The following is a 25252-nucleotide window of genomic DNA, read 5'->3' as shown; positions in this document are numbered from 1 at the left end:
AATAAAATCTGAGCACCGTATTGTGGCGGGCACTGGGACCGGGCATCTCACCCAGCAGGTGTACGGGAGGGGGCGGGTTTATGTCACATATATTTCACTGCAGTTTCGGTTTTACTTCACTTTCTCCTTGTTAGCAGTTGGAATAAAGACGTACTCCAATCGACTGTGTGTTCTCATTCCTCAACTGCTACACTGGTGACCCCGACGTTCGAAATGTTCATGACAGCAGACGAAGAGATATCTTCCACGGCCATGCCGCCACGACCGGCGCCTCAGCTCGCAGCTGCCGCCTACGCCGCGAAGCTGCCCGAGTTTTGGAGTAGCGACCCGGCTTCGTGGTTCCAACATGTGGAAGCGCTTTTCCACCTACGAGGCGTCACGACAAATGAGCCGAAATATTATCTGGTCGTGGCGTCTCTCAACGAACAGACGACTCGTCGTGTGCTGCCTCTCTTGCGTGCACCTCCACCGAGCGAAAAATACGCAGCGCTCAAACACCTGCTGCTCCGACGGTTCACGTTGTCGGCCTCTGAGAGAGCAGACAGGCTTCTTTCTCTTCCCGGACTCGGCGACGGAACAGCAGTGGACCTGATGGACAAAATGTTGTCGCTACTGGGTTCGGATGACGGCGGATTCCTGTTCCCCCACGTGTTCCTTCGCCAGCTACCGGCCTCTGTGCGCGCCGTGCTAGCCAACTCGACGTGCCTAGCCACCGGCGACTACCGAGGTTTGACTGAAGAAGCGGACCGGGTGCTGCTGGCGACACGGAGGTTCGCCGTGCAAAGCGTGACGGCCGAACCCCTCGGCGGAGCGGCAGCGAACATCGACCCGACCCTAGTAGCCGGAGTGGTCACGCGGAAGCGACACGAGAAAGCCCTCTGTTTTTTCCAACAGCGGTTCGGCGCCAAGGCCCGACGCTGCACACCACCCTGCACCTACGAGGCTCCGGGAAACGCCAGCGCCGGCACCCAATAGCGGCCATGGGTGCCGGCAACGAAAACGAGCTGCTTTTTATCACAGATTCCTCGTCAGGTAGACGTTTTCTGGTGGACAGCGGGGCACAAGTAAGCCTGCTGACGCCCACGGCCTCGGACAAGACGGCAGGTGGATGTGGGCCTCCCCTGCGCGCAGCTAACGGCTCGCCCATCGCCAGCTTTGGCACCAGGTCGGTAACTGTGTGTTTCCACGAACGAAAATTCGAGTGGGACTTTATTGTGGCCTCGATTACAGTTCCGATAATCGGCGCGGATTTTTTATGCGCTCATGGACTGCTTATGGACATTGCGAACCGTCGTTTGATCGACGCCATCTCTTTCGCCACTTTCCCATGTGAGGCTGGAGGGCTTGGAGCGTTGACGCACGCAAATTATTTAACGTCAGGTAACGTTTATGAACGCCTGCTGACCGATTATCCGTCGTTAACCACACCCGCCTTTTCCAATGCCGATACAAAACACGGGGTACAACATTTCATTCCCACGGTTGGCCCGCCAGTTTTTGCCCGCGCTCGTCGCCTCGACGCGGCAAAATTGGCAATGGCGAAAGGGGAGTTCGCGACGATGGAGCGCTTGGGCATCGTGAGGCGTTCCAACAGCCCGTGGGCCTCACCATTGCACATGGTGCCCAAAAGTGACGGTTCTTGGCGGCCGTGCGGTGATTTTCGTCGGCTTAATAATGTAACCACACACGACCGTTACCCAATTCCGCACATCCAGGACTTTTCCGCACGTTTGGCCGGAGCCGTGATCTTTTCCAAAGTTGATCTCGTTCGCGGTTATCACCAGGTTCCGGTACGGGCAGAAGATGTGCCAAAAACTGCAGTAATAACCACTTTTGGCCTCTTTGAATTCCTCCGTATGCCTTTTGGCCTGAAGGGGGCGGCACAGACCTTTCAGAGACTGATGGACTCAGTCTTGCGAGGCCGAGATTTTGTGTTCGTCTACCTCGACGACATTCTTGTGGCCAGCCCTTCACCAGAGGAACACCTGTCGCACTTAAGGATGGTTTTCAAGCGTCTTGATGTGCATGGCCTTATCGTTAACCCTGTGAAGTGCCAATTTGGTTTGCCCAAGATCGATTTCTTGGGGCACCGCATTTCTCCACAGGGTGCCATCCCCTTACCCTTACCCGCAAAAGTGCAGGCTGTGGTGAATTTCCCCCGCCCAGCCACAGTTAAAGCTTTGCAGGAGTTTTTGGGCATGATAAATTTTTACAACCGGTTTCTTCCTCACGCAGCCGACCTCCTACAACCCCTCTACGGCGCCTTGAGAAAAAAGAAGGCTAATGACCCCGTCGAGTGGGCCCCGCAACGAGTGCAGTCCTTTGAACGAGCCAAGGAGGCTCTTGCGGGTGCAACTCTTCTGGTCCACCCGATCTCAACCGCACAGGTGGCCTTGACTACCGACGCGTCTGATGTTGCCGTAGGGGCGGTGGTTGAGCAGCTTGTGGAGAACGAATGGCAGCCCCTTGCATTTTTCAGTCGGAAGCTGCAAGATAACGAACGCAAGTATAGTGTTTTCGACAGAGAGTTGTAAGCACTCTATCTTGCAACGCGCCATTTTCGTTTCCTCCTCGAGCGGCGCCGGTTCACCGCCTACGTAGATCATAAACCCCTTACATTCGCCATGTCCAAGGTGACCGAACCGTGGTTGGCCCGACAGCAACGGCATCTAGCGGCTATTTCCGAATTCACAACAGACATTCGGCATGTGGCCGGCAAATGTAACCCTGTGGCCGATTGCCTGTCACGCACGATCGTTTGTCCAGTCCAGCTCGGGGTGGATTTCTCAGAGATGGCCACGGCCCAATCTGAGGATCCGGACATCCACGAACTCAAGGCAACAGGCACGGCCCTGAAACTGGAGGAGGTGGCAGTGTGTGAAGGGGGTCCCGCTCTCCTCTGCGATGTGTCTACAGGTCGCACTCGTCCCGTGGTTCCGCAGGAGTGGCGTCGGCGAATTTTTGATTCAATTCATTCCCTTTCACACCCTGGCGTCCGGGCGTCAGTCAAACTACTTGGGGCCAAGTTTGTCTGGCTGGGTTAAGAAAGGACGTCAGGAAGTGGGCAGCTGCATGCGTGGCATGTCAGCGCGCCAAAGTCCACAGGCACACCCGGGCGAACCTAGAAACTTTTCCGATTCCGGCCAGGAGATTTGACCACGTCCATGTGGACCTGGTCGGGCCCCTCCCTCCTTCGCAGGGTTGCACACATCTCCTCACTATGGTCGATCGGACCACTAGGTGGCCGGAAGCTGTCCCCCTGTCCTCCACAACCTCGACAGACATTGCCCGCGCATTTCTGTCATCCTGGGTCGCACGTTTCGGCACGCCGTCCGATATCACTTCGTACAGAGGCACCCAGTTTGTGTCCGAGCTCTGGTCGGCCATGGCGCAGTCCTTGGGTGTGCAGGTACACCGCACTATGGCTTACCACCCACAGGCTAACGGGATGTGTGAACGTTTCCACCGGTCACTTAAAGCCGCGCTACGGGCCGCACTATCGGACGGTAACTGGGTTGACCGGCTTCCGTGGGTCCTGCTCGGGTTACGTTCAGCTCCTAAAGAAGACCTTAACGGCGCTCCGGCAGAGTTAGTACTCGGTCAGCCACTCCGCATCCCTGGTGAATTTCTGCCTGAAGCTTCGGGTGCACCTTCTTTCCCCCTTTTGCCAGGGGAGCCCCTGGCTCCAGCACAATTTCACCACGGCGTCCCCAAAATATTCGTTCCGTCTGCTCTCAGGTCAGCCCGTTTCATCTTCGTGCGTCATGATGCCCACCGCTCTCCCCTCCGGCCGCCGTATGATGGCCCGTTTAGAGTGCTCGAACACGGGGAAAAGAGTTTTGTGCTCGAGATGGGTGGGAGAAAGGAGGGCGTTTCCATAAACAGACTCAAGCCGGCTCACATAATTGCAGGCGAGGACGTTTCGCCGGCCCAGGTCCCACGTCGCGGACGCCCTCCAAAACCTCCAGCCTCTCCGCGGCATGCCAGGGTTGAGTGTCGTTCCCCCACTCAGTTCTCACCCGGATCACCTGCCCGAGCAATTTCACCTTTACCACCGAACGACGGACTGCATAGTCGTTGTGGCAGGCTGGTCAAGCCCCCTGCAAGATTTTCGCCTTGACTGTCCTTCTGGGTGTTCTGGGGGGGGCTGTGTGGCGGGCACTGGGACCGGGCATCTCACCCAGCAGGTGTTCGGGAGGGGGCGGGTTTATGTCACATATATTTCACTGCAGTTTCGGTTTTACTTCACTTTCTCCTTGTTAGCAGTTGGAATAAAGACGTACTCCAATTGACCGTGTGTTCTCATTCCTCAACTGCTACAGTATCATGTTTCACGCCGTGGTCGACACACCACGTACAAAGCAAGCGAATTTCAACATCACTGACTGCTTTTTTTCCAAATGACATGAAAGTCACAGAGTGCTCTCAAAGTATGATTCACAGGAGACACGAGTGCACTGTTATGAATCAACAAATAACAGACAAATAAAACAAGTCTTGCGCTCCGGATGTCAGTGTACGGGACAAAAATAAATAAATAAATAAAACACGATTGGATTCCCCTTGAACCGCAGCTGATGTGCCCTCCCACGCAAACACTGACCCACGCAAATAATGTTCGAATAGCCTCACGCTTCCTCACGTCAGAAATAAATGACAAAAATGTCCTGCTCCTGAGCCGCCCGCAAGCGCACACAATGTTTTTTTGCACAATAAAAGCAGCATTATTCAAATGGCCACAAGCAAACAACCCATTTATTTTTCTCTCTTGGATTTGAAAATGGAACGTTGGCTCGCAATTTGACATCGGCTGCAACTCAAAACCAATCATATGTGCGTGTAAGTCCCGCTCGAGCACAGAGATCACATTTTGTTGATGCGACTATGTTGTTGGGAGATGACCTGTCCGTGCGCAAGGACAGGCGACAAACCAAAATCCAGCGTGAGTTATCGACGAGCTAAACGGCGTCAAAAAGTAAAATCCTGGAACATCAGAAAATAAACAAGAATATAACAGTGTCGGCTGAGGGGGTTGCCGCTCCATTTTACAAACGGTCAATTTTTGCCCCCCCCCCTGGAAGTCACTTCAAACCACAGTCCACCGTGACAATGCGCAGAGCATGAGCAAGCAGCCGGCGTCAGCGGCCACTGTGCGACTTGGTTAAAGAGTTGAAGCGTTAGCCTTACCTTCAACGGCGTACTCCTCAGCTTCAGGAAATAATCCAAATGGGGAGCAAGGAGAAGAAAACAAACAAAAAACAGACATGTAAGTCATTTAATCTACAGGTGATACATTTCTGAAAGCTAGGCTACTTATCTATCTATCTAACTTGTTATTAGTTACTGTAACTAAATAACTAGTTAGCTAGCTAGCTCATTATTAATTTGCAATATAGTTAGTTGGCAAACTAGCTAGCTAAATAGATGACTAGCTAACTAGTTACTACTTAGCTAGATAGCTAGTTATCTAGCTAGCTCTCTAATCAATTGACTTCTTGGAACATTCTTAAATGGCCGCAAAATTTTAAATCCATATCATTTGAGAATTGACGCAAAGTTAATTGGCAGAACTTGCCTCGAAACCTGTTTCCTCAAGTGGGAATACTTTTTTAAAAACTTGCCCGAGGATGAATATCATCACACACCTTATGCCTTTTCATTTCGTGTTGCCATTAACAACTATAATACTTTTATCCCGTAGGTGTTTGCCATTAAAATGGATTCCACATTGCCCGAGGTTTGAATCTCTGCAAGGCTTCACGCGGGATTGTTGAGGAATGTCTGCTTTACAAAATGCTTGTTGTGTGTTTTCTGATAATACAGACAAAAGCACCATTTTATTGCGATTTATGTTTTTAAATAAATAATTCACAAATGTGGTGCGGAAGACAAAGAAGAAAATAGGTCTACACAAAACAACTGTAAGCAGATACAGCATATTCACAAGGCAACTTTGCGGCATTTGGTTTTTTTTGTACTTGACGAAAAAGACAATTTGGACAAATTTCCTTTTATCAAATAGAAGCTTTATCCTGAACTGTGTGGCGCCGCCAAAATCACTTGGGTGGGGCTGAAAAGTAATTCCATGAGAGATGGCCTTTGCAGATGTCCCATGTAATCTCGATAATAAAGGTGAAAAGAAAAGGAAAAAACCCTGCGCAGACAAACGGGTCTTTACAGTTAAAACGTCTTCTTCAAGAACAAGAGAGAAATAAACAAGTGAGCTGACTGATTTGGATCACCGTGACACAGAAGTCGGGATGAAAAGAGCCAAAACTAGATGTGGGGGTCAAACGAAGACGATTGCGCAAATGGGACTGATATGAAGGGGGTGGCGGTGGCTAATGATTGCCGTGAGAAAAATGCTTGCTAATTGAACCACAAGGCATATGGCTCAATATTGATCTGCGGCTATTTCAAATGAAGCCTTTGATAGAACCTTCTCACATTTGGGAACCGTTTGTGGTGGCCCAAACGGTTGTGGTATATCCACTAACGAATGGCTGCCTTGATCGTTTTTGTAGGGTTAGTTGGAGTTAGTATTTTTTCCCGCTCTTATTTTTTTCGCTGATCAGCGGCTAGTAGCTAGTGGCTAGGTTAGCTCGCTAGATCACTTTATCTTTCGGTTCACTTTTTTTTTTTTGCTTATTTGTTTGTTTGTTTGTATGTTTTTTGTTTTGTATTTAAAAAAAAATGAAAGACCAAAAACACTGAATCGGTAGCAAGTAATCAATGGCAACCAACAGGTTCATCATAGACACCGCACAGTGCACCGATACAGGGAAAAAAAGATCCAAATAGATTTGATAAAAAATAGTAGAAGGGATCATTTCATCCAATAATTTTCATTGAATTCGGGCTGGTGACTGCAGAACACATGACAGCAATTTTGTGTTCATCGTAAAAAATAAACATCTCCTAAATCTTTGAAACTCTCTACATTTGGATTACACTATTTTCCAAACTAAAAGTCACACTGGATTATGGCACACATTCAATGAATAGTCAATGTTATCTTTTTTTCCATACATTGGGCGCACAGCATTATAAGACGCAACCTACAATTCATCCACTAGATGGAGATACCCTCAAGAAAATGCCAACAGAACGACGATCAAAAGTCAGTTAAACTTCTTGAATAAAGCACCGACACAGTTCACTTAACCAACAGAAAGTTTTAATATTGACTTGTTAACATTGAACTCTCAATCGCTGAGAAGGTTTCTTCAGCCGTCATCTGTACTTTTTTTTTTTTTTATAGGTGTCGGACGTTTCGCCTCCTATCCAAGAGGCTTTGTCAGCGAACTAAAGTCTGACTGGTCGTATCGGCCCTATTTATATATCCCTAATGTCCGGACATGGCGGCGCCGGACACAGTATGATAGGTCCCTACTCTCAGGTTGGGGGGAGCAGAGGACCACTCGATGAACCACTCCTGTACGACTGAGAGCTTACACAGACGTATTGAACTCTCAAGCAAGAAGCCATTTTGGGGTCATGCTATTACCGTAATAACCATACACAAGGCGCATCAGATTTTAAAATGTCGAGTTTTAAAAGGCGCGTAAAAATAAAATGGATTATTATTATTATTATTATTATTATTATTATTATTATTATTATTATTATTATTATTATTATTATTATTATTGTTGTTCTTGTTGTTGTTGTTGTTGTTGTTAAGGCGTCCCGACATCAACATGGACTATTTTTTTTCTACTTGAATTATGATCGTTTTGATCCCTCACCCAAAATAAGAGGACTGTTGAGCGAGAGGGGTCAAAGCAACTTTAAATCGATTCTATTTCTTGCTAATCCTTTGCTTCTTTTCGATGGTCTTCTCATCCTTTTACATTTGGTGAGCTTAACCCTGTACACAATTCGTAATCTGCTTTATGGGACAAATTAATTCTCCTCCTTGTTGTACATTTAGTCAAAGGCGATTTTGACTCAGCTCTGTTTATGGTGACCTACAAGCTCTCCTGGAATTTGGCAAATTCATTATGGGACATGAGGTTCGTGTTGTTTTGTCCTTTCGCCTTAAATCCACGTTCAGATCCGACCACCAAATTACTGTGAGCGAATTTCCCGCCTCCTAATTTTCGTGGCCGCGGTCACCGACGAAGCAGACGCAATCTGCGATTCCAAAGACACTAAAGCGGAATGTTGTGCGCTGAAGGTCAAACGAGGAGATTTGCAGGCAGTCTGGCAGTTTACTAATGATAGCAGCACGTTGGTATCGACACCTAGCACTCACCTGGGACAGCACATCTTATCTTTACATTGCCGTGGGGCGGGGGTGTAGTACGGCAGGTTTGGGGGAGTGGGGCGAGTAATGAGGAGGTGGGAGGCGACAAGAGAGGAGATATGAGACGTACAGTAGCGGCGCAGTCAAACACCTTGGCGAGGGGACTGATCTCCAAGCTAGGCGTGAAGAAATGTCGCAAGTCCGCGGCCACTCGCGGACTTTTCATCCCAACTGCTGCTTAATGGGCCAGCGCAGGCGACAAATGGGAATGTCCGGATCGTTTCAAGGGCACCCTAATGGAACCAGCGGCATGGCTTCAAGCACGCCCCCGCTTGTCATTAGAGCGAGGGCAATGCCACCCAAGGTCGGGGCTAACGCGTTGGTGTCAGGAAAAGAAAGTTTTGTCCCCGTCAAGATGCTAATGACACATTCTTACATGCGGTCCCATTTGCTAATGTCCTACGACAGACACAGGCTGGTATATAAAGTCTTTCACCGTTGGCTGGAAGGGAACGTGTTCCGCTGGTCACCACAAAGGCCTCCTTAATGGTCCCTTGCAAGTTCGCTGATGCTAAGGCTAATGTTATTCTTTGCAGGCACACACAATCATTGGTTTAGATCTGAATTGATTCAGAAACGTGTTCTGCTGGCCTCAACGAAAGGCTCTTTAACCCCTTCATCAACATTTCTTTGGTGAAAAACGTTCCTTTTTCAGCCATTTTTTTTATTTATTATCTACATTGGCTTGAAAAATTATTCATACCCCTTGAACTTTTGAACATTTTGTCACGTTCTGACCACAAACATGAATATGTTTTAATGACATTTTATGTGGGGCGGCCCAGTAGTCGAGTGGTTAGCACAACGGCTTCACAGTGCAGAGGTCGCCGGTTCGCGTCCCGGTCCGGCCTCCCTGTGTGGAGTTTGCATGTTCTCCCCGGACCTGTGTGGGTTTTCTCCGGGTCCTCCGGTTTCCTCCCACACTCCAAAAACATGCATGGCAGGCAGATTGAACACTCCAAATTGTCCCTAGGTGTGAGTGTGAGAGTGACTGTTGTATGTCTTTGTGTGGCCTGCGATTGGCTGGCAACCAATTCAGGGTGTCCCCCGCCTCGTGCCCGAAGACAGCTGAGATAGGCTCCAGCAACCCCCGCGACCCTAATGAGGAATAAGCGGTACGGAAAATTAGATGAGATGAGATGAGAGACATTTTATGTGAAAGCCCAACACAAAGCGGTACACAATTGTGAAGTAGAAGGAAAATTACACATAACTTTCAAATGTAAAAAAAAAAGAAAACCTAAAAAAATGTAGCGTGCAAAAGTATTCATCCCCCTTGTGTCAATACTTTGTGGAAGCACCTCTCGCTGCAATTACAGCTACAAATCTTTTGGTGTATGTCTCTACCAGCTCTGCACATCAAGAGATTGGAATTTTTGCCCATTCTTCTTGGCAGAACAGCTTAAATTCAGCAAGATTGATGGAGAGCATTGGTGAACAGCAGTTTTCAGATTTTGCCACATATTTTTGATTGGATAACACATGAATATGTTTTGTTTTCAGCCATTCCATTGTAGGGAAGGCAACTGGTTGCACTCAGAGAAAGGGCGGCTGAATACTTTTGCACACCACATTTTTCAGTTTTTATTTGTTTACAAATGTGAAAGTCATATATAATTTTCCATCTACTTTGTAATTGTGAACCACTTTGTGTTGGTGTTTCACATAAAGTTCCAATACAATATACAGTGAGACCTCAACTTACGAACTTAATTGGTTCCCAGACAGAGTGTGTAAGACGAAAAGTGTGTATCTAAAAAAAAAAAAATCCCATAGGAAACCATTAAAATGGGAATAATCCGTTCCCGGGTTTTCATAAAATATACTTTTCAACTAAATAAGCCTTAAAACTACACACAACCTACCTTATCCTATGTATCATAAACGTGCTATTGTATTGTAATGAAAGAAATACGCTGCACTGTATAATAAAGTCACTTTATTTACATTTGTGATGGTCATTGATGGCTCTTAATTGACACCTGTTGCTTTCTGACTTGTAAGGTCTTACGAAACTGAGGCATCACATTATCATTCATCATGTTGATGATTCTTATAGCCTTTTCTGAATGGAACTGTTCAATAAAAGCCTGCACATCAACTGTTGAATGGCCTGCTTCTGCTTGTCCTCTTGAAGGCAAATCAAATTCTCTGTGTTGAGAACCTCATGGTCAGCAACAAGCTCCTCGATGTCATCTGCATTCACTTCGAGTCCCGTAGGTGCTGGCAGAGATTTTATGACAACAAAAGGCGCGAGTCCGATGATTCCACGGACGCAGAATAAAACGCGACAAAAGAAGGTGGGTGGGGCGAATAGAATGGCACACTCGCGTCTAACAATCACCTCGTGCAAAGCAAACACTTGGAGCACAAGACGTAGCTATGCACTTTCGCCGTAATCATGTCACTGGTGAGGTGACAGTGACTCGTTGAAATGAAATGAAATTGCAGAACGACAATGAAATGAAGTGTCGCTAACGTAGGCCACGCCCGACCTGTCAACTCGCACGTGACAATTTAGCGTGACTATTGACACGCTGTTCCGGTGTGTGTGAAAACAGCTCTGATTGGCTTACCATGACACATGACTCTACCGTTTAGCCAATCACAATCACTTCTATCGCAACTTGACAGAGGGGTGCATTCAAGTGTCGCAACACAAAAACGTTGGTAAGTGTTTGTCATCGCTCATTCAGTTAGACCAGGCATGGGCAAACTACGGCCCGCGGGCCACATACGGCCCGTTAGGCTTTTTAATCCGGCCCGCCGAACCTGCCCAAATTATAGTAAAAACAGTGTCTGAAACTCATGACAAAAAGTTAGCAGAAAACAGGGCAGATAACTGAAAAGTTACTTGCCCCATTTTTCACAACTTGAAGCACAATTAGACAACTAATCACATTAAAAAACATTGTCATGTATTGTCAAGTTTATAGTTTTTTTTTTAATCATGAATGTACCTACTACCTAATGCTACCTTGCTTAATTTACGGTAAATGTGCATGGCTAGATTTTGCTGCAGTAGTCGATTGTCATTGTGGTGCACAATGCAACGTTTGCATTGCTTCCTACGAGCCACTAAGCCCCTTTCATTAGTCTCATGTACACTTTACAGTCACGGTTTAATGTAAATTTACGTTTTGTAGCGTCACATATGTTGTTAGCTTCTTTTGAATCTTTCTTCTGGGCTGAGGTTCCGTGCATCTATTTTGGAAAATGACATGCAATTGCACAACTTTATAACGCTTGCGAAAGTCCGGAAGAAAGAAGCAGGCTTCTGATTGGCTGCCGTGCCGAGTATGCAAATTTCACTGCTGGTAGCGTATGTCTGTGTGCTCGGCGACGGTACACGTGTATTGTTTGCGCGTGAAGGCGAGGGCGTCTGAGAGGAGTTTGTTGAGCGCGCGGTCAGGACAAACCATCTATGATTTGGCGGAATTTAACACAATTAGGTATTATTGAGCTTGAATATTTCGTTGTGGAATAATATGTTTTGAATGTTGAAAGTGATTCCATTTTTCGATAAATGTTGATTTCTTTAACTTTGCCCCTTCAATGAAAACTTATTAAAAACAGACGCAATCTTGATGAATCACAGTGCATATGTTATTTTAATGTATTTCCATTTCCTCCTCCAAGTATCTGCGAAATAGTATGTAAACGCCATATTCCTTGAGACAAAACTACATTTAAAGGACAACCGGCACCATTTTTTTGTGTTCCCCACTGACATCAGAAAAACGTTTTATAGCATCTAAAATACCCAAAACAGGCAGGCTGATATTTTTAGTTAAATGAAAAACACCAATAAAAATGACTTCAAAATGAATCCGGAAATGGCCAGTTTCAGAAGGTCCCACCCCCTTGTTCGTGACGTCACGCCAAGACGTCTTGCCTTGCTCGAGAATCAAAACAATGGCTTCAGATTCAGAGAAGATGTTTTCTTGTTAATAATAATAATACATTTCATTTGTAAGCGCCTTTCAAGACGCTCAAGGTCACTCATCCAGTTATGAATATGATTCAAATAGTTCTGAAGAGGAAAGCATAAATGTTTGCAACTTATTCAAGGAGTCCTCCCATATCAATTCGAGCCGTCAATGACAGCAATGTAGCACCCAGAAAATGCAGAAGATTGCGCCCAAGCTCCGTTGGAAATGGGCTGATCTGTCAGCTGGGAATTTGTGTCAGCGAATATCAAATAGTTGTCTTGGTGCAACACACAACGATTCACCATGGCGTTATTTATGTGTTTTCCTTCTAATTTCGCCATCAACACGGATCAACACGAAGTTTTCAGACCAAACAAAGTACTCAAAATGCATTGTGTGTCGCTTTCTCGGTCAGGGGCGGTCCAAACGTGACGTCACATGGGGATCGTCATCAACTCGCAAACAAGACCTCGTGAATATTCAGCGCAAGTCTTAGAACATAAACTATAGCTATATGCTGTGGAATCTTTGTAAAATACGTTCAGTCGAAGTCATTTGAAGTGATTTTATAAATTATGGACATAACTTGACCGGAGGCGTCGGTTGTCCTTTAATGCTTTAGGTTTAGTATTTCCGGCCCAAACACTCCCTCCAAGTGCTCCTGGCCCGGCCCCTCTGTCAAATTTTAGAACCCAATGCGGCCCGCGAGTCAAAAAGTTTGCCCACCCCTGAGTTAGACAATGCTTTCCAAACAGCCTAGAGTCTTAAGAAATCGTGCGCTATTCTCGAACCTGAACGCACCCCAAGTTTTGGATGACAAATAAACAGAGCAGAGTAGGCGTGTACGGCTGGTAGTTTCTTCAATTTATTCATAGTAACGCACCACATTTGAACTGAGGCTGAACACGAGCTGTGGTGTTTATTTCCCGGTCCCATAATAGTAAAATTATCAGCAAAAAGCTCCAAGTAGGCCATCGACGTGTGCAATCAATGAGAAGTGGTATGGAAAGTAGCGCCGCGCTGTTCGGTCGTGCTTCTGCCGAAGATCACTTTCGCCAGATCCGAAGGTCGTGTGCTTGATGGACCGGCCGTGGTGGGTGTGTATTATGAAAATAGTACGTATTATAAGGCTTAATTTTCATAAATTTGACGTTCGTATGATGAAAAGTTCGTATTATAAGGCGTTCGTAAGTTGAGGTCTCACTGTATTCATTTTTGAGGTCAGATGATGACAAAATGTGCAAAAGTTTAAGGGGTACGACTACTTTTTCAAGCCACTGTTTATGGTATCATTGATGCTGGTTATGAAAACAGTTTGTAAATCCTGCCCAGTTTGTTCAGCAAAACAATTAGTCTCTACCAGTACAGACTCAATAATGATTTCATCAATAAAAGACTGAAGAATTCAGATGGACTCATTTCTTATGGGTTTTGATCAATCATTATTCCATGATTTCCTGTGCAAGGATACACTCCTCTGACAACTCGAGGCTTCTCCAAGCGCTCCGTTCAACCCCTCCAATGCCTCCCCATTTCAAGAAAGAGTCATTGTGTGATTAACTGGCAGAGGTATTCAAGCTTCTGAGGGAAGCTTCATATTCACTATTATTCATTGAACTAGACATTTGGGGTGTTACACTTGAAAATTCTACAAAAAACAAAAGAATGGAAATGTGAATGCAAACAACACCGTTACAACGACAACGGCTGTCGGAGCGAGTCCTTGACATCCCACAGCAGTACCCTATCACGACAGTACTCATTTCTATTTAGAATGGCTTACAAAGGCTTAAAATTGACAAGTATAGACGTATGTTGCTGGTTTTTGAAGGTAGGTTTTAGACAAATATACTCGTCGACGACTGAAAAAAACGAACATTTTGTGAAAATGTCTATATTTAATTTAAGAAATACAATATTTAAAATAACATATATATAAAATATTTGTATGTTTAATGGTCCCTTGCAAGTCTGCTAATGCTCACGCTAATGTTATTCCCTGCATGTGCGCACACAATCATTAGTTTCGATATAATTGATTCGTAAACGTGTTCTGCTGACCTCCATGAAAGGTTCTTTAATGTTCCCATACAAGTCCGCTAAATGCTAATACTAATGCTAATGCTAATGTTATTCCCTGCATGCACACACAATCATTGGTTTAGATATGAATTGATACAAAAACATGTTCAACTGACCTCCACGAAAGGCTCTTTAACGTTCCCGTACAAGCCTGTTAAATGCTAATGCTAATGTCAATGTTATTCCCCGAATGCGCACACCATCATTTTTTTGGATATGAATTGATTCTGAATCAACATGGTGAACTAGATTAGAAAGAATCAGGTCTTTTGCAAGTCATTTACCACTGAGTCTTTGTTCAACATGCGGTGAGTGATCCAGAGTGCGCGCGCCCATCGTCCGGGCACACCCCCCACCTCTAACCTGGACCAACTCTATGGCCCCGTCGCCAAGGTATCGGTGTGTCCAGGGCGGAATTCTGATTTAGACGCGTTCAGTCATAATCCCGCAGACATTGGTATCCACGCTTATCTGTGGGTGGCGAGTCTTAAATGCATCGGCTGGTAACAGAAAAACAAAGGCCAACGTAGCCGTCATCGAAATCAATCGGACAAATAAACCCCCCACCTCCCCTCCCAACAAATCTGATGGAGTCCCGTTGCTCAACATGGACACGTGTCAAGCAATTTGTTCTGAAGATAAGCCAACATGAAGCTCAACGGCCCCTTCGGCAAGTAGGGGCAAAACAAACAATAATGAAAAAAACGCAATGCCTGACAAATCTCTTGATCTCCGCCTCTCACTCTTCTCAGCTCTGGTTATTTGCCGCATTTTTGGACCTTTGAGTCATATGTCGATCCCGACCGTCGTAAAATTGCTTTTGTCAAAGCGGCCGTTCAAGACCGACGAACAAAAGCCCATTCACTGGGAATGGATTGAGAAAAGAAGTGAAAGACTGAAACGGGCAGATTGAGTGACAATTATTGACCATCCTCGACTGAGTGAGGATTGAGGCCGTTAGAATATCCAATGCATCGGCGAGCCTATTGTCGGGTACCAACACTTGAAGGAGAATCAGTTGCAGCAAGACGGAATATATGTGTGTGAATGAGAGGGATTCAAGTGCAAGAGTGATGCCACAGGGAGAAGAGATAAAGAAGGTGGAGGATTTTAAGTACTTGGGGTCAACTATCCAGAGCAATGGAGAGTGTGGAAAAGAGGTGAAGAAGCGTGTCCAGGCAGGCTGGAGCGGCTGGATAAAAATGTCAGGTGTGATGTGTGATAGAAGGGTTTCAGCTAGGATGAAAGGAAAAGTGTATAAAACGGTGGTGAGACCAGCCATGATGTTTGAACTGGAGACAGTGCCACTGAAGAAAAGACAGGAAGGAGAGCTGGAGGTAGCAGAGCTGAAGATGTTGAGGTTTTCTTTGGGAGTGACCAGGTTGGATAAGATCAGGAATGAATACATTAGAGGGACAACTCATATTAGAGGCTTTGGAGAGAAAGTCAGAGAGGCCAGACTGAGATGGTTTGGACATGTCCAGAGGAGAGAGAGTGACTATATCAGGAGAAGGATGCTGAGCCTTGAACTGCCAGGCAGGAGACCGAGAGGAAGACCGAAGAGGAGGTTTATGGATGTGGTCAAAGAGGACATGAAGGTAGCTGGTGTGCGAGAAGAGGATGCACAAAACCGGGATAGATGGAGGACATTGATTCGCTGTGGCGACCCCTGAGGGGAAAAGCCGAAAGGAAAAGAAGAAGAACACTTGAAGGAGAAGCTAGCCAATTCCCGTTTTCCCATCTCAGGAACAGACTCGGGGACAGAATTAATGAAAACGGCACACTCTTCAGGTATTGTCTCATCACATGAGGGTGGGTGGGGGGGGGGGTCTGAGACGCAACAAAGCCATTGTAAACATTACAAGCTGTCACTGGTACCAAACCCGCCCATCAACAAAGGCCATTTATCACATTTCTGAGTCAACAACTTTCCCAAAGCGGCTCCGTTTCATCGGTGCGGTGGAATTATCTGTTGGGGGGAGGGTGCGGGGTAAGGGGGGGGGGGTTGCTGATGCTGTAATGTCCAAGTAAGCTCACATACCGCATCTCACATGCAAAGCTATTAAAGATGAATGTGGCTTATAACACTATATAGACTTTATAGACACATACTCACTCACTCACTCACTCACTCACTCACTCACTCACTCACTCACTCACTCACTCACTCACTCACTCACTCACTCACACCACACACCCTGACAGAAGCAATTACACATGCAAGGTCAAGAGGAGGTCATGCGACTGGTTAAAAAATGGTCAGCAAGAGCTTAAGGTTGTCATGATCTGGTTGCCGACCAATGGGTGGCGCTGTCGGCCCCGCCTGCACCTGCACAGGTGCTGGTCGTTACAATCAGTGACACTTAAAAGGACTCCCGGCACAACCATTCGGTGTCGGGTAATTGTTAAATGTCATCGTCTGCTGTTGAACACATCGTATGCTGTTGTATGCAATTGTATGCATTGTGTGCGGTGCATGTGTTTGTTTAACCTTGGCGGACTTTTAATCTTGGTTTTCTTTTGATACTTTGTATTTTTTCTGTTCAGATGATTTTGATGTTTTAGATTTTGTTCCTGCTGACTTTATTTTAATACAATTTGTCAAACACAACCTCCTGCTCCCTCCTGACTGCTTTTTGGGATCCGCACCCACCATCACCACCTTGCAAAACGTGACAAAGGTCAAGTACGAGATTTGTATAATAGCGCTACATACTGTACAGTGCGGGAAGGAAGTTTGTGTTAAATTTGTTCATAAAAGATCACGTGAAAACCTCAGGGGGTACAAGTGAGACCTGTAATATTGTTTTGTTTCATCAAAGCCGCATTGATTTGTTTTTCCTGAAGTGTTTGGCGCCAAACAATGAGCGACACGGAACTGCAAAAAAATTACCTTCCGAGAAGGAAAATAATGAAATAACCACACAGAGTTGTTGTTTTTCCAAAGTCCAATAAATGTGCAACCGCTGGGATGGCTGGGACTCATCTGTGAGCGCTTGCCACTTCCGACTTTCGGCCAAAGTCACTTAGAATTTACCAAACTAGACAAAAGAAGCCTGGGGTTGTTGTTTTTATGCTTTTGCAAGTGACCCGTGGCACCCCGAGAAGTAAATCATTCAGTTTTGCAGTCACCCATATTCCCTTTTTTTGTGTTTGTGATGTCAAAAATTGACTTTCTGTTGCTTTCGGGGCACAGCTATCCAAAAGTGCGAACAAGGAGCGCTAAATGCAATCCGCCAACCGAATGCTAGCAAACCCGCAGCGAGGTTACACTTAAGAAAATGAACTCAAACCTTCAGCGGCCATCTTTCAAAACAAGTCTAGAATTCCCAAAGACATGGTAGAAGGGCGGGGGTTGTCAAAGGAAATGCGACACGTCAGCCAAAAGCGCATCAATGACACGTTGACCTTTTCGAGATGCATCGGCGCCAACGGAGATGTGCCAGTGACAGTTTTTCACTCCTGACTTTAGAGGTGATTAGCAAACGGAAAAGAAATAGACACACCACTGACGACACACTTGCAGCAGCCGCTCGGGCTTCTCACCAGGTGCCAAGGTGACGCGAGAGGAAAGTAAACACTCTGGGAATACGAGTCCATTTTTCGACGTCTTATAGCGCCTCCATTTTGTGACCAAACTGGATGTCAGTTTATTGTCTGGTATTTTTGGACGACGGTCACAAAAAGCGGCGTACAGTGAGACCTCAACTTACAAACACCTCAACTTACAAACTTTTTGTCTTACAAACGTCAAATTTATGAAAATTAAACCTTATAATAAGCACTATTTTCGTAATACACACCCACCACGGCTGGCGGAGTGATCTTTGGCGGAAGCACACGACCGAACAGCACCAGAGGTTATGTTACCAACAGTCCTTATGGAAGGTGACTCTCCTTCCATAAGCCATCAACGACCATAAAAAAGGTAAATAAAACTTTATTTTACAGCACAGTTTATTTCTTTAATTACATTTTTCATGTAATGCGCCTCTCTTTCCAAACAGCAATTCCCTTTGACCTTTGACCTCCAACGCCATTCCATCAAGCCATCAATGACATCACAAATGTAAATAAGGTGACTTTATGATACAATGCAGTGTATTTCTTTCATTACAATACAATAGCACATTTATTATACATAGAATAAGGTATGTTGTGTGTAGTTTTAAGGCTTATTTAGTTGAAAAGTATATTTTATTGAAACCCGGGAACGGGTTATTCCCATTTTAATGGTTTTTGAAGGTAGGTTTTAGACAAATATATGGGATTTTTTTTTTGGAGATACACACTTTTCGCCTTACACAGTCTGTCAGGGAACCAATTAAGTTCGTAAGTTGAGGTCTCACTGTATGTCTGGCAATTTATGCAAATTGAACCTTGAGATGCAAACACATAAGGAATTGATTCCAAGTGCAAACAAGGGATTTTTTAAATGGCAATCTGCCTCCCGTGTGACTAAAAATCGCGGGTCATTAACCCCTTCATGAAACCCGTGACCCAACAGCGCGATAAGCTGTCCGCTGTGGTAACCGTTGCTGCTGAAAGGATTAATCTGGGGTTCAAGTTTTTTTAGGGAGTATAGATATTCAAAACCACTTCTGACTTTTCTATTTCAATAGAAGAAGGAGAAGACGAAATGGGTCATTTCCATTAAAGACTTTGAAGCTCTTATCGTCAAATGTAATACATGGGGATGAAACGAGCGGCACGAGGAAGAGAAACACACTTTTAATCCTTTTTTTTCATTTTTTTTTTCAATACGCTTCTTCAACTGTTGAATTAGTCTTTAGATTTCCGCTCTGTTTTAAAGTAACTCATATTTAATTTAGCGCCAATGCTGCATACAGTTCAGTTGGAGACCAAATCTCAAGTTCCTATCACTAAACGCAAAACCAAACCGACTTCTGGTGGATTTGGAGGCAACTTTCAGATCGGCCACATCATATCCATCCCCAAAAAAGTTGAGCGACTGAAAAAAATTCCTACACACAATGGTGGCGTGCCCCAAATCCTGGATGATTTTCAATCCCTTTATCTCTAGTAGACTTGATGATTGTCATGGGCTTCTAAGTCAGAATCCTTCAGAAAAGCTCCCTGAGAACGCCACAGCTCAAGTTCTGACCACAACTGAGAGATCAAAATATTTTTCTCCAGTCTTGTCGACTTTTGTTTGCTCGCAAATGTTTGGGAACTGTGAAGCACATGGAAGTAGCTTGTGCATGACATTTACTCGATATATCAAGCTGCTTGACTTTACCTCAACCGGAAGGATGAAGACGGCGTGATGTTCATTTCATACGCTGCGCGTTGCAATCTGACTGCATCTTTATCCGATCCCGGTGTGCAGTCGTCCCATTTTGGAATCCGCTCATCAATCATTAATCTCGTCAAACCGGCCGTCAAATCCTTTTAGGTTCTGCCCAAGAAACGCTAGATACCAGATCAGTAAGTAAAAGGTTTATCTGGATACTGGTTGTCAAGATTGAGTACAAATATGAATTCAAAGATTTTGATTTTGGATGTCCAAACCTTTTGCACAGGGGGCCAGATTGGATTGGATTGGATTGGATTGGATTGGATATGCCTTTATTAGTCTCACAGTGGAGAAATTTACATTTCACAGCAGCAAAGTGATGAAAGGAATGAAAGTAGAAAAACAAAATACATGAGCTGCTGGAAAGGCAGCCACTCTCGCGGCGCCGTCTTGAAGTCAAAATAACAAAAAAAAACTAAATAACAAATAATATGACAGCATAGAGACAATATGACAAAACAGACACAGAGAGACATTCATTCTTCAGGACTTGCTGTACCCTCTTTGTGATGACATGAAGCAGTTCTAGATGAAAGAGGAGAGGATCAAAGTGTCTTTCCACCAGTGGATCAGGGACATCATGGTGGAATGTGCACGTCGACTACAAGCTAAATGTTGAAAGCAAACACGCAGCTGTAGCATCCATTGACGAAAAGAGATCGTCTCACATCTCAGCACAGTCTCCTCCTTGATGAATGTCGTGGTCAAAAATGCTGAAGAACAATCCATATCCGTTCCACACGACGCACAACAACACAAAGTGACAAAAGAAAACACAAAAACAAGACAAAAAAAAAGTTTGGTTCGGGGCCGCCACAAAAATGGACAAAATCCGACTTCAACGGACAGTTAGGACGGTGGAAAAAATCATTGGCACCGCCCTACCCACTCTCGAGGACTTGCACACTGCAAGAATCCGAACAAGGGCGCGGAAAATCCTACTGGACCCTCCGCACCCTGCCCACCACCTTTTCCAGCTACTCCCCTCAGGCAGGCGCCCGATCCATGCGCACCAAATCCAGCAGACATTTAAACAGCTTCTTCCCCCAAGCCATTAACTCTTTGAACTCTTCAACAGTAGCCAAAATGGAACTGTATAGTGCCACTTAGCAGTTTTTTTGACGACGATACTAGTGCAGCGTGTTCTACCGGAAACAAATTCCTTGTGTGTTCTACATACTTGGCAATAAAGATGATTCTGATTCTGATTCTGAAAACAACAAAAAAAGCAAGGCTCATCAGAGCACTTGCTGACGGCTGCCTACTCGGGCGCCATCTTGGACTTGGACGTGTATAAAAAAATGTAGTGGGGGCAACTTGGGCGAACATGCTTTACATAGCACAGCAATTAATTTAAATAAATTTTAGCTAGCCATTCTGTGTTTCACTTTTTTGTTCAGCTATCTCAGGCGAAGTCAAAGTCAAAGTCAGCTTTATTGTCAAATATGCTAATATGCATGACATACAGCACAGATGAAATTAATGTCCTCTCGGACCCAGTGTGCAAGACATGCAAGGCACTTATAACGTGGCTAAAAAGACATACAATTGACAACAGACAATACATGTAATTTCTATATGTAAAGTGAGGTAGTGTCGTCTGGAAAGTGAGGCAGTGACGTATGTAAAGTGAGGTAGTGACATATGTAAAGTGAGGAAGTGACGTATATAAAGTGACGTAATGTACTAATGCAAAAACAAACAACAAGAAAGGGTTGAAGTGAGGTATTGCAGAAAAAAAATGAGAAATAACAAAAAATAGAGTTCAGTGTGATCGTACAGCATGTAGCGTGTACTCAGAGTTCGGTGAGTGTGGCAGTGGGAAGGGGCAGGCTGGGCAGGGCTGGGAGGGAGTTGAGTCTCCGGACTGCCTGGTGGCAGAAACTGTCCTTGAGCCTGCTGGTCTTGGCTCGGAGACTCCGCAGTCTCCTACCCGATGGCAGCAGGCTGAAGAGGTTGTGGGAGGGGTGTGTGGGATCGCCAGCGATCCGGATGGCTCTGCGGGTGAGGCGGGTGTTGTAGATGTCCTGAAGGGGGGGGAGAGAGACACGATGATCTTCTCAGCTGTCCTCACGATGCGCTGCAGAGTCTTACGGCAGGACATGGTGCAGGCGCCGTACCACACGGTGATACAGCTGGTCAGGATGCTCTCTATGGTACCGCGGTAGAAGGAGGTCGTGATGGGGTCGGTGCTCCAACTCTTTTGAGCTTGCGGAGGAAGTACAGGCGCTGGTGGGATCTCTTGGACATTGATGCCGTGTTGTGGCTCCAGGACAGGTCTTCGGATATGTGGACTCCCAGGAACTTGGTGCTGCTCACTCTCTCCACTGCAGCACCGTCGATGGTTAGTGGAGCATGCTGGGGGCGCACTCTCCTGAAGTCCACAACAATCTCCTTCGTCTTCTCCACATTCAGACGAAGATTGTTGTCCTAGCACCACGTGGCCAGGCGGCTGACCTCGTCCCTGTAGGCTGTCTCCTCGTCTTTGTTGATGAGGCCCACCACAGTCTTGTCATCCGCAAACTTTATGAAGAGGTTGGAGCTGGGTGATGATGGTGAGCAGTCGTGCGTGAGCAGAGTGAAGAGGAGGGGGCTCAGCACACACCCCTGGGGGGCCCCTGTGTTCAGCGTGATGGTGCTGGAAGTGTTGTCGCCAACTCTTACTTCCTGTGGTCTCCCCGTCAGGAAGTCCAGCAGCCAGTTGCACAGGGAGGTGCTGATCCCCAGTTTGCTCAGTTTATCGGTGAGTTGTTGGGGGATTATTGTGTTGAATGCTGAGCTGAAGTCGATGAACAGCATTCTGACGTAGGAGTCTCTGGTCTCCAGGTGGGTGAGCGCTGTGTGGAGAGCAGTGGAGATGGCATCATCGGTCGAGCGGTTGGGCCGATATGCAAATTGGAAGGGGTCATGGTTGGGGGGGAGGGCAGCCTTGATGTGGTTCATAACTAGCCGCTCGAAGCACTTCATGAGGATGGGAGTGAGTGCGACCGGGCGGTAGTCATTGTGGCAGGTGGGGGACGGCTTCTTAGGGACCGGGATAATGGTGGTGGCTTTGAGACACATGGGCACAACAGCCTGGCTCAGAGAGGTGTTGAAGATGTCCGTGAAGACATCTGTGAGCTCCACAGCGCAGTCTCTCAGAACACGGCCAGGAATGCCGTCGGGACCCGGGGATTTTCGTGCGTTGGTCCCTCTAAGGGATCGCCTCACGCTGTCCTGGGACAGTGTCAGCACCTGTTCGCCGGGAGGTGGTGGGGTCTTCTGTGCTGGAGTGCTGTTGTCTGCCTCGAAGCGGGCGAAGAAGTCGTTCAGCTGGTTCAGCAGAGTGGTGGAGTTCTCGCAGGTCTGAGGAGTGGGCTTGTAGTCTGTGATGGTCTGTATCCCACGCCACAGGTTCCTGGTGTCTCTGCTGTCTTTGAAGTGGTTGGCGATCCTCCTGGGGTGCTGTCTCTTGGCCATCCTGATGCCACGTGACAGGTTGGCCCTGGCTGTCCTCAGGCCCAGCTCGCATACGTTTTTATTCATTTGAAACATGCGTATCAAAATTGAATTGACATTGAAAATTGAAATTGAATCTTCACTTAACGTCGCTTTTTTTAACAAATTATTTTCTGTAACATTTGAACAGAAGTAATAGTTCTTTTGTTGATTGTCGCTTTTTTAGAATTATTTTAGAAAATGTAGAAAATCACCATTTTAGAAAATTGTTCCAAATTGAGCCACCACATGGCAGTACTTAGCACTCACAGGTAACAGCGCTACTGCCCAATAATTCATGCTAAATGTGGGCCAGATACGATATATTTTATGACGGAGGCTGTGGGACGAATGGAAATTGACCACGGATGGACACCATGGATGGAATAAAATGTAAAAATGTACATTTTTTGGGACGGTCTTCCTTTTTTTATTTAATCAGTAGAACTGTCGCCGTTATCGGTGGCCCCCACCATTTTCATCTCACATTCACAAAAGCAAAGCTTTGGTGATCAATATAGACAATAAGAACAAACATTTATCACTCCAAACAGCTCAATCCCCCTCCATCCCCCAAGAACACCTCTGAAGCATTTGTTTTGCACATCACAACGCTGCCTCTCAAAGCAGTTGTTTTCTTGACAGACCAACGCTTTCTTTGCTTGTATTTGCCAATTAAAATCTGTCCATCTGCCATGCGGGATGACTGGCATATTGTCGACGAAACATGAAGCGACGGGAAGTCTTTGCATCACACGTCCCCTCGCAGACAGCCGGGCGCCGCGGTATCGTCGTAGTCACGGACCAGTTCTGAATCCTTTCTTTAGAAGGTGGCCGCACAAAGAGTGCAAGTGAACCGCGGGCGACCGGCCGCAAGCTATCGCAAGGAAACACCCAAAATGGTCCACCCAGAGAGTCTGACGAAGAGAAAAGGAGATGAGTGAAGGCATCATCTTTGACCTACATTGGCTGATGAGCTTCTAGCGCACAAGCCGGACAAAAAAAAAGAGGCTGGCAAACGTCCACGGCGTCTCCAGAACCCAGACGGATGGCTAATAAAACGCCTCCGTGAACGTAAAGCAACAATTCACCGTTATTGCTTTCGAGCATCGGCTTCTACGGGCCTGCTTTTGACCTCCACATGCGAAGGTCAAAGGCAGACATCAGAGCCGGCTGGTTGGAGTCGTTTGAATTGCCTCCGACTCGACGATCGTCAGGCGTCATCCGTCATTGGCGGCGCCGCTACTCCGCTAACGACAAACAGCAAAAACTAAACTTGCGCCCTGTCAATTATGCATGAGCATGGGGGCAGCGTCCAATAATCTCAGGGGACTGAGGAGCTTCCATCCGACACAAAAATTCCTTCATTTGCTCTAACCAAAGTCGTACTCACGCAACGAGTGTGCCTGTTATTGATTAGCACATAAAATGCGCATGCTAACCCCGCGGAATCACCTCAATCCGTCCCATCCGTCTCCTCATCCAAACCTGGAAAGGGCAGCTGCCAATAATGTCGTCTGATTATTTTTGGCTTCCACTCCACAACTGTTTATTGTACTTTCATTAACCGGGCACCGTCATTCTAATTAAAGCGACATATTTTGCAGAGGATAAAAGTTAATGAGGTTTTGATGAAATAACGACATGACCTTTTTATTTATTCATCGACACCGACGACATTCATCGACTCCCTCGCCCGCGCCACCACCTCCCTCAATGTTTGGCGGAAATTCCCTCACAGGATCCAATCAGATTCTGGTACACTGCTGGTGTGGCGCACGCAGAGACGTCAAGCGTAATCAACGTTCCAACGATTTTGACTTAACAGCAACATTTGAAAATGAGTCTGCGCATGCTGTACTTCCTGCATATCACACATTGTAGCATGGGTGTCAAAGTCAAGGCCTGGGGCCCAGATTTGGCATGCCAATTTTATTCGGCCCAGGAAAGCAAATCAAACATTTTTCCATGATGCTTGTTCAAGTCCGACCCAAAATTTCAAATTGTCGTAAGTAAACCACAACAGTCGTTATTTTTTACTTCAGATTCTCAAACTAGTTAGTCATCAATTTGTTGTGTGCTCTGTATGTAATATCTGGAGGGATGAAACATTCTAATGACTTCCCAAAATCCATA

At 46.0% G+C, this 25252-nt stretch overlaps 1 protein-coding gene across 7 annotated transcripts in view; it reads right to left on the bottom strand.

The window, feature by feature from the left end:
* nrxn2b (neurexin 2b) overlaps nt 1-25252 on the bottom strand; it is a 406291-nt gene that overhangs the window by 308076 nt on the left and 72963 nt on the right. For 6 of the 7 annotated variants that reach the window (XM_088990599.1, XM_088990598.1, XM_088990595.1 and 3 more), the window contains exon 3: nt 5188-5208. The exons of the other annotated variant lie outside the window; for it this stretch is intronic. In XM_088990599.1, the coding sequence (XP_088846725.1) occupies nt 5188-5208 (21 nt within the window). The remainder of the gene's footprint in view (nt 1-5187; nt 5209-25252) is intronic. 7 annotated transcript variants of the gene reach the window in all.

Source organism: Hippocampus bargibanti, linkage group LG02 (assembly GCF_051943395.1).
Source record: "Hippocampus bargibanti isolate YZ-2025 linkage group LG02, ASM5194339v1, whole genome shotgun sequence".
Classification (NCBI taxonomy): Eukaryota; Metazoa; Chordata; class Actinopteri; order Syngnathiformes; family Syngnathidae; genus Hippocampus; species Hippocampus bargibanti.
The sequence above is the reverse complement of the archived record's forward strand: the minus strand, read 5'-3'. Positions and strand labels throughout refer to the sequence as shown.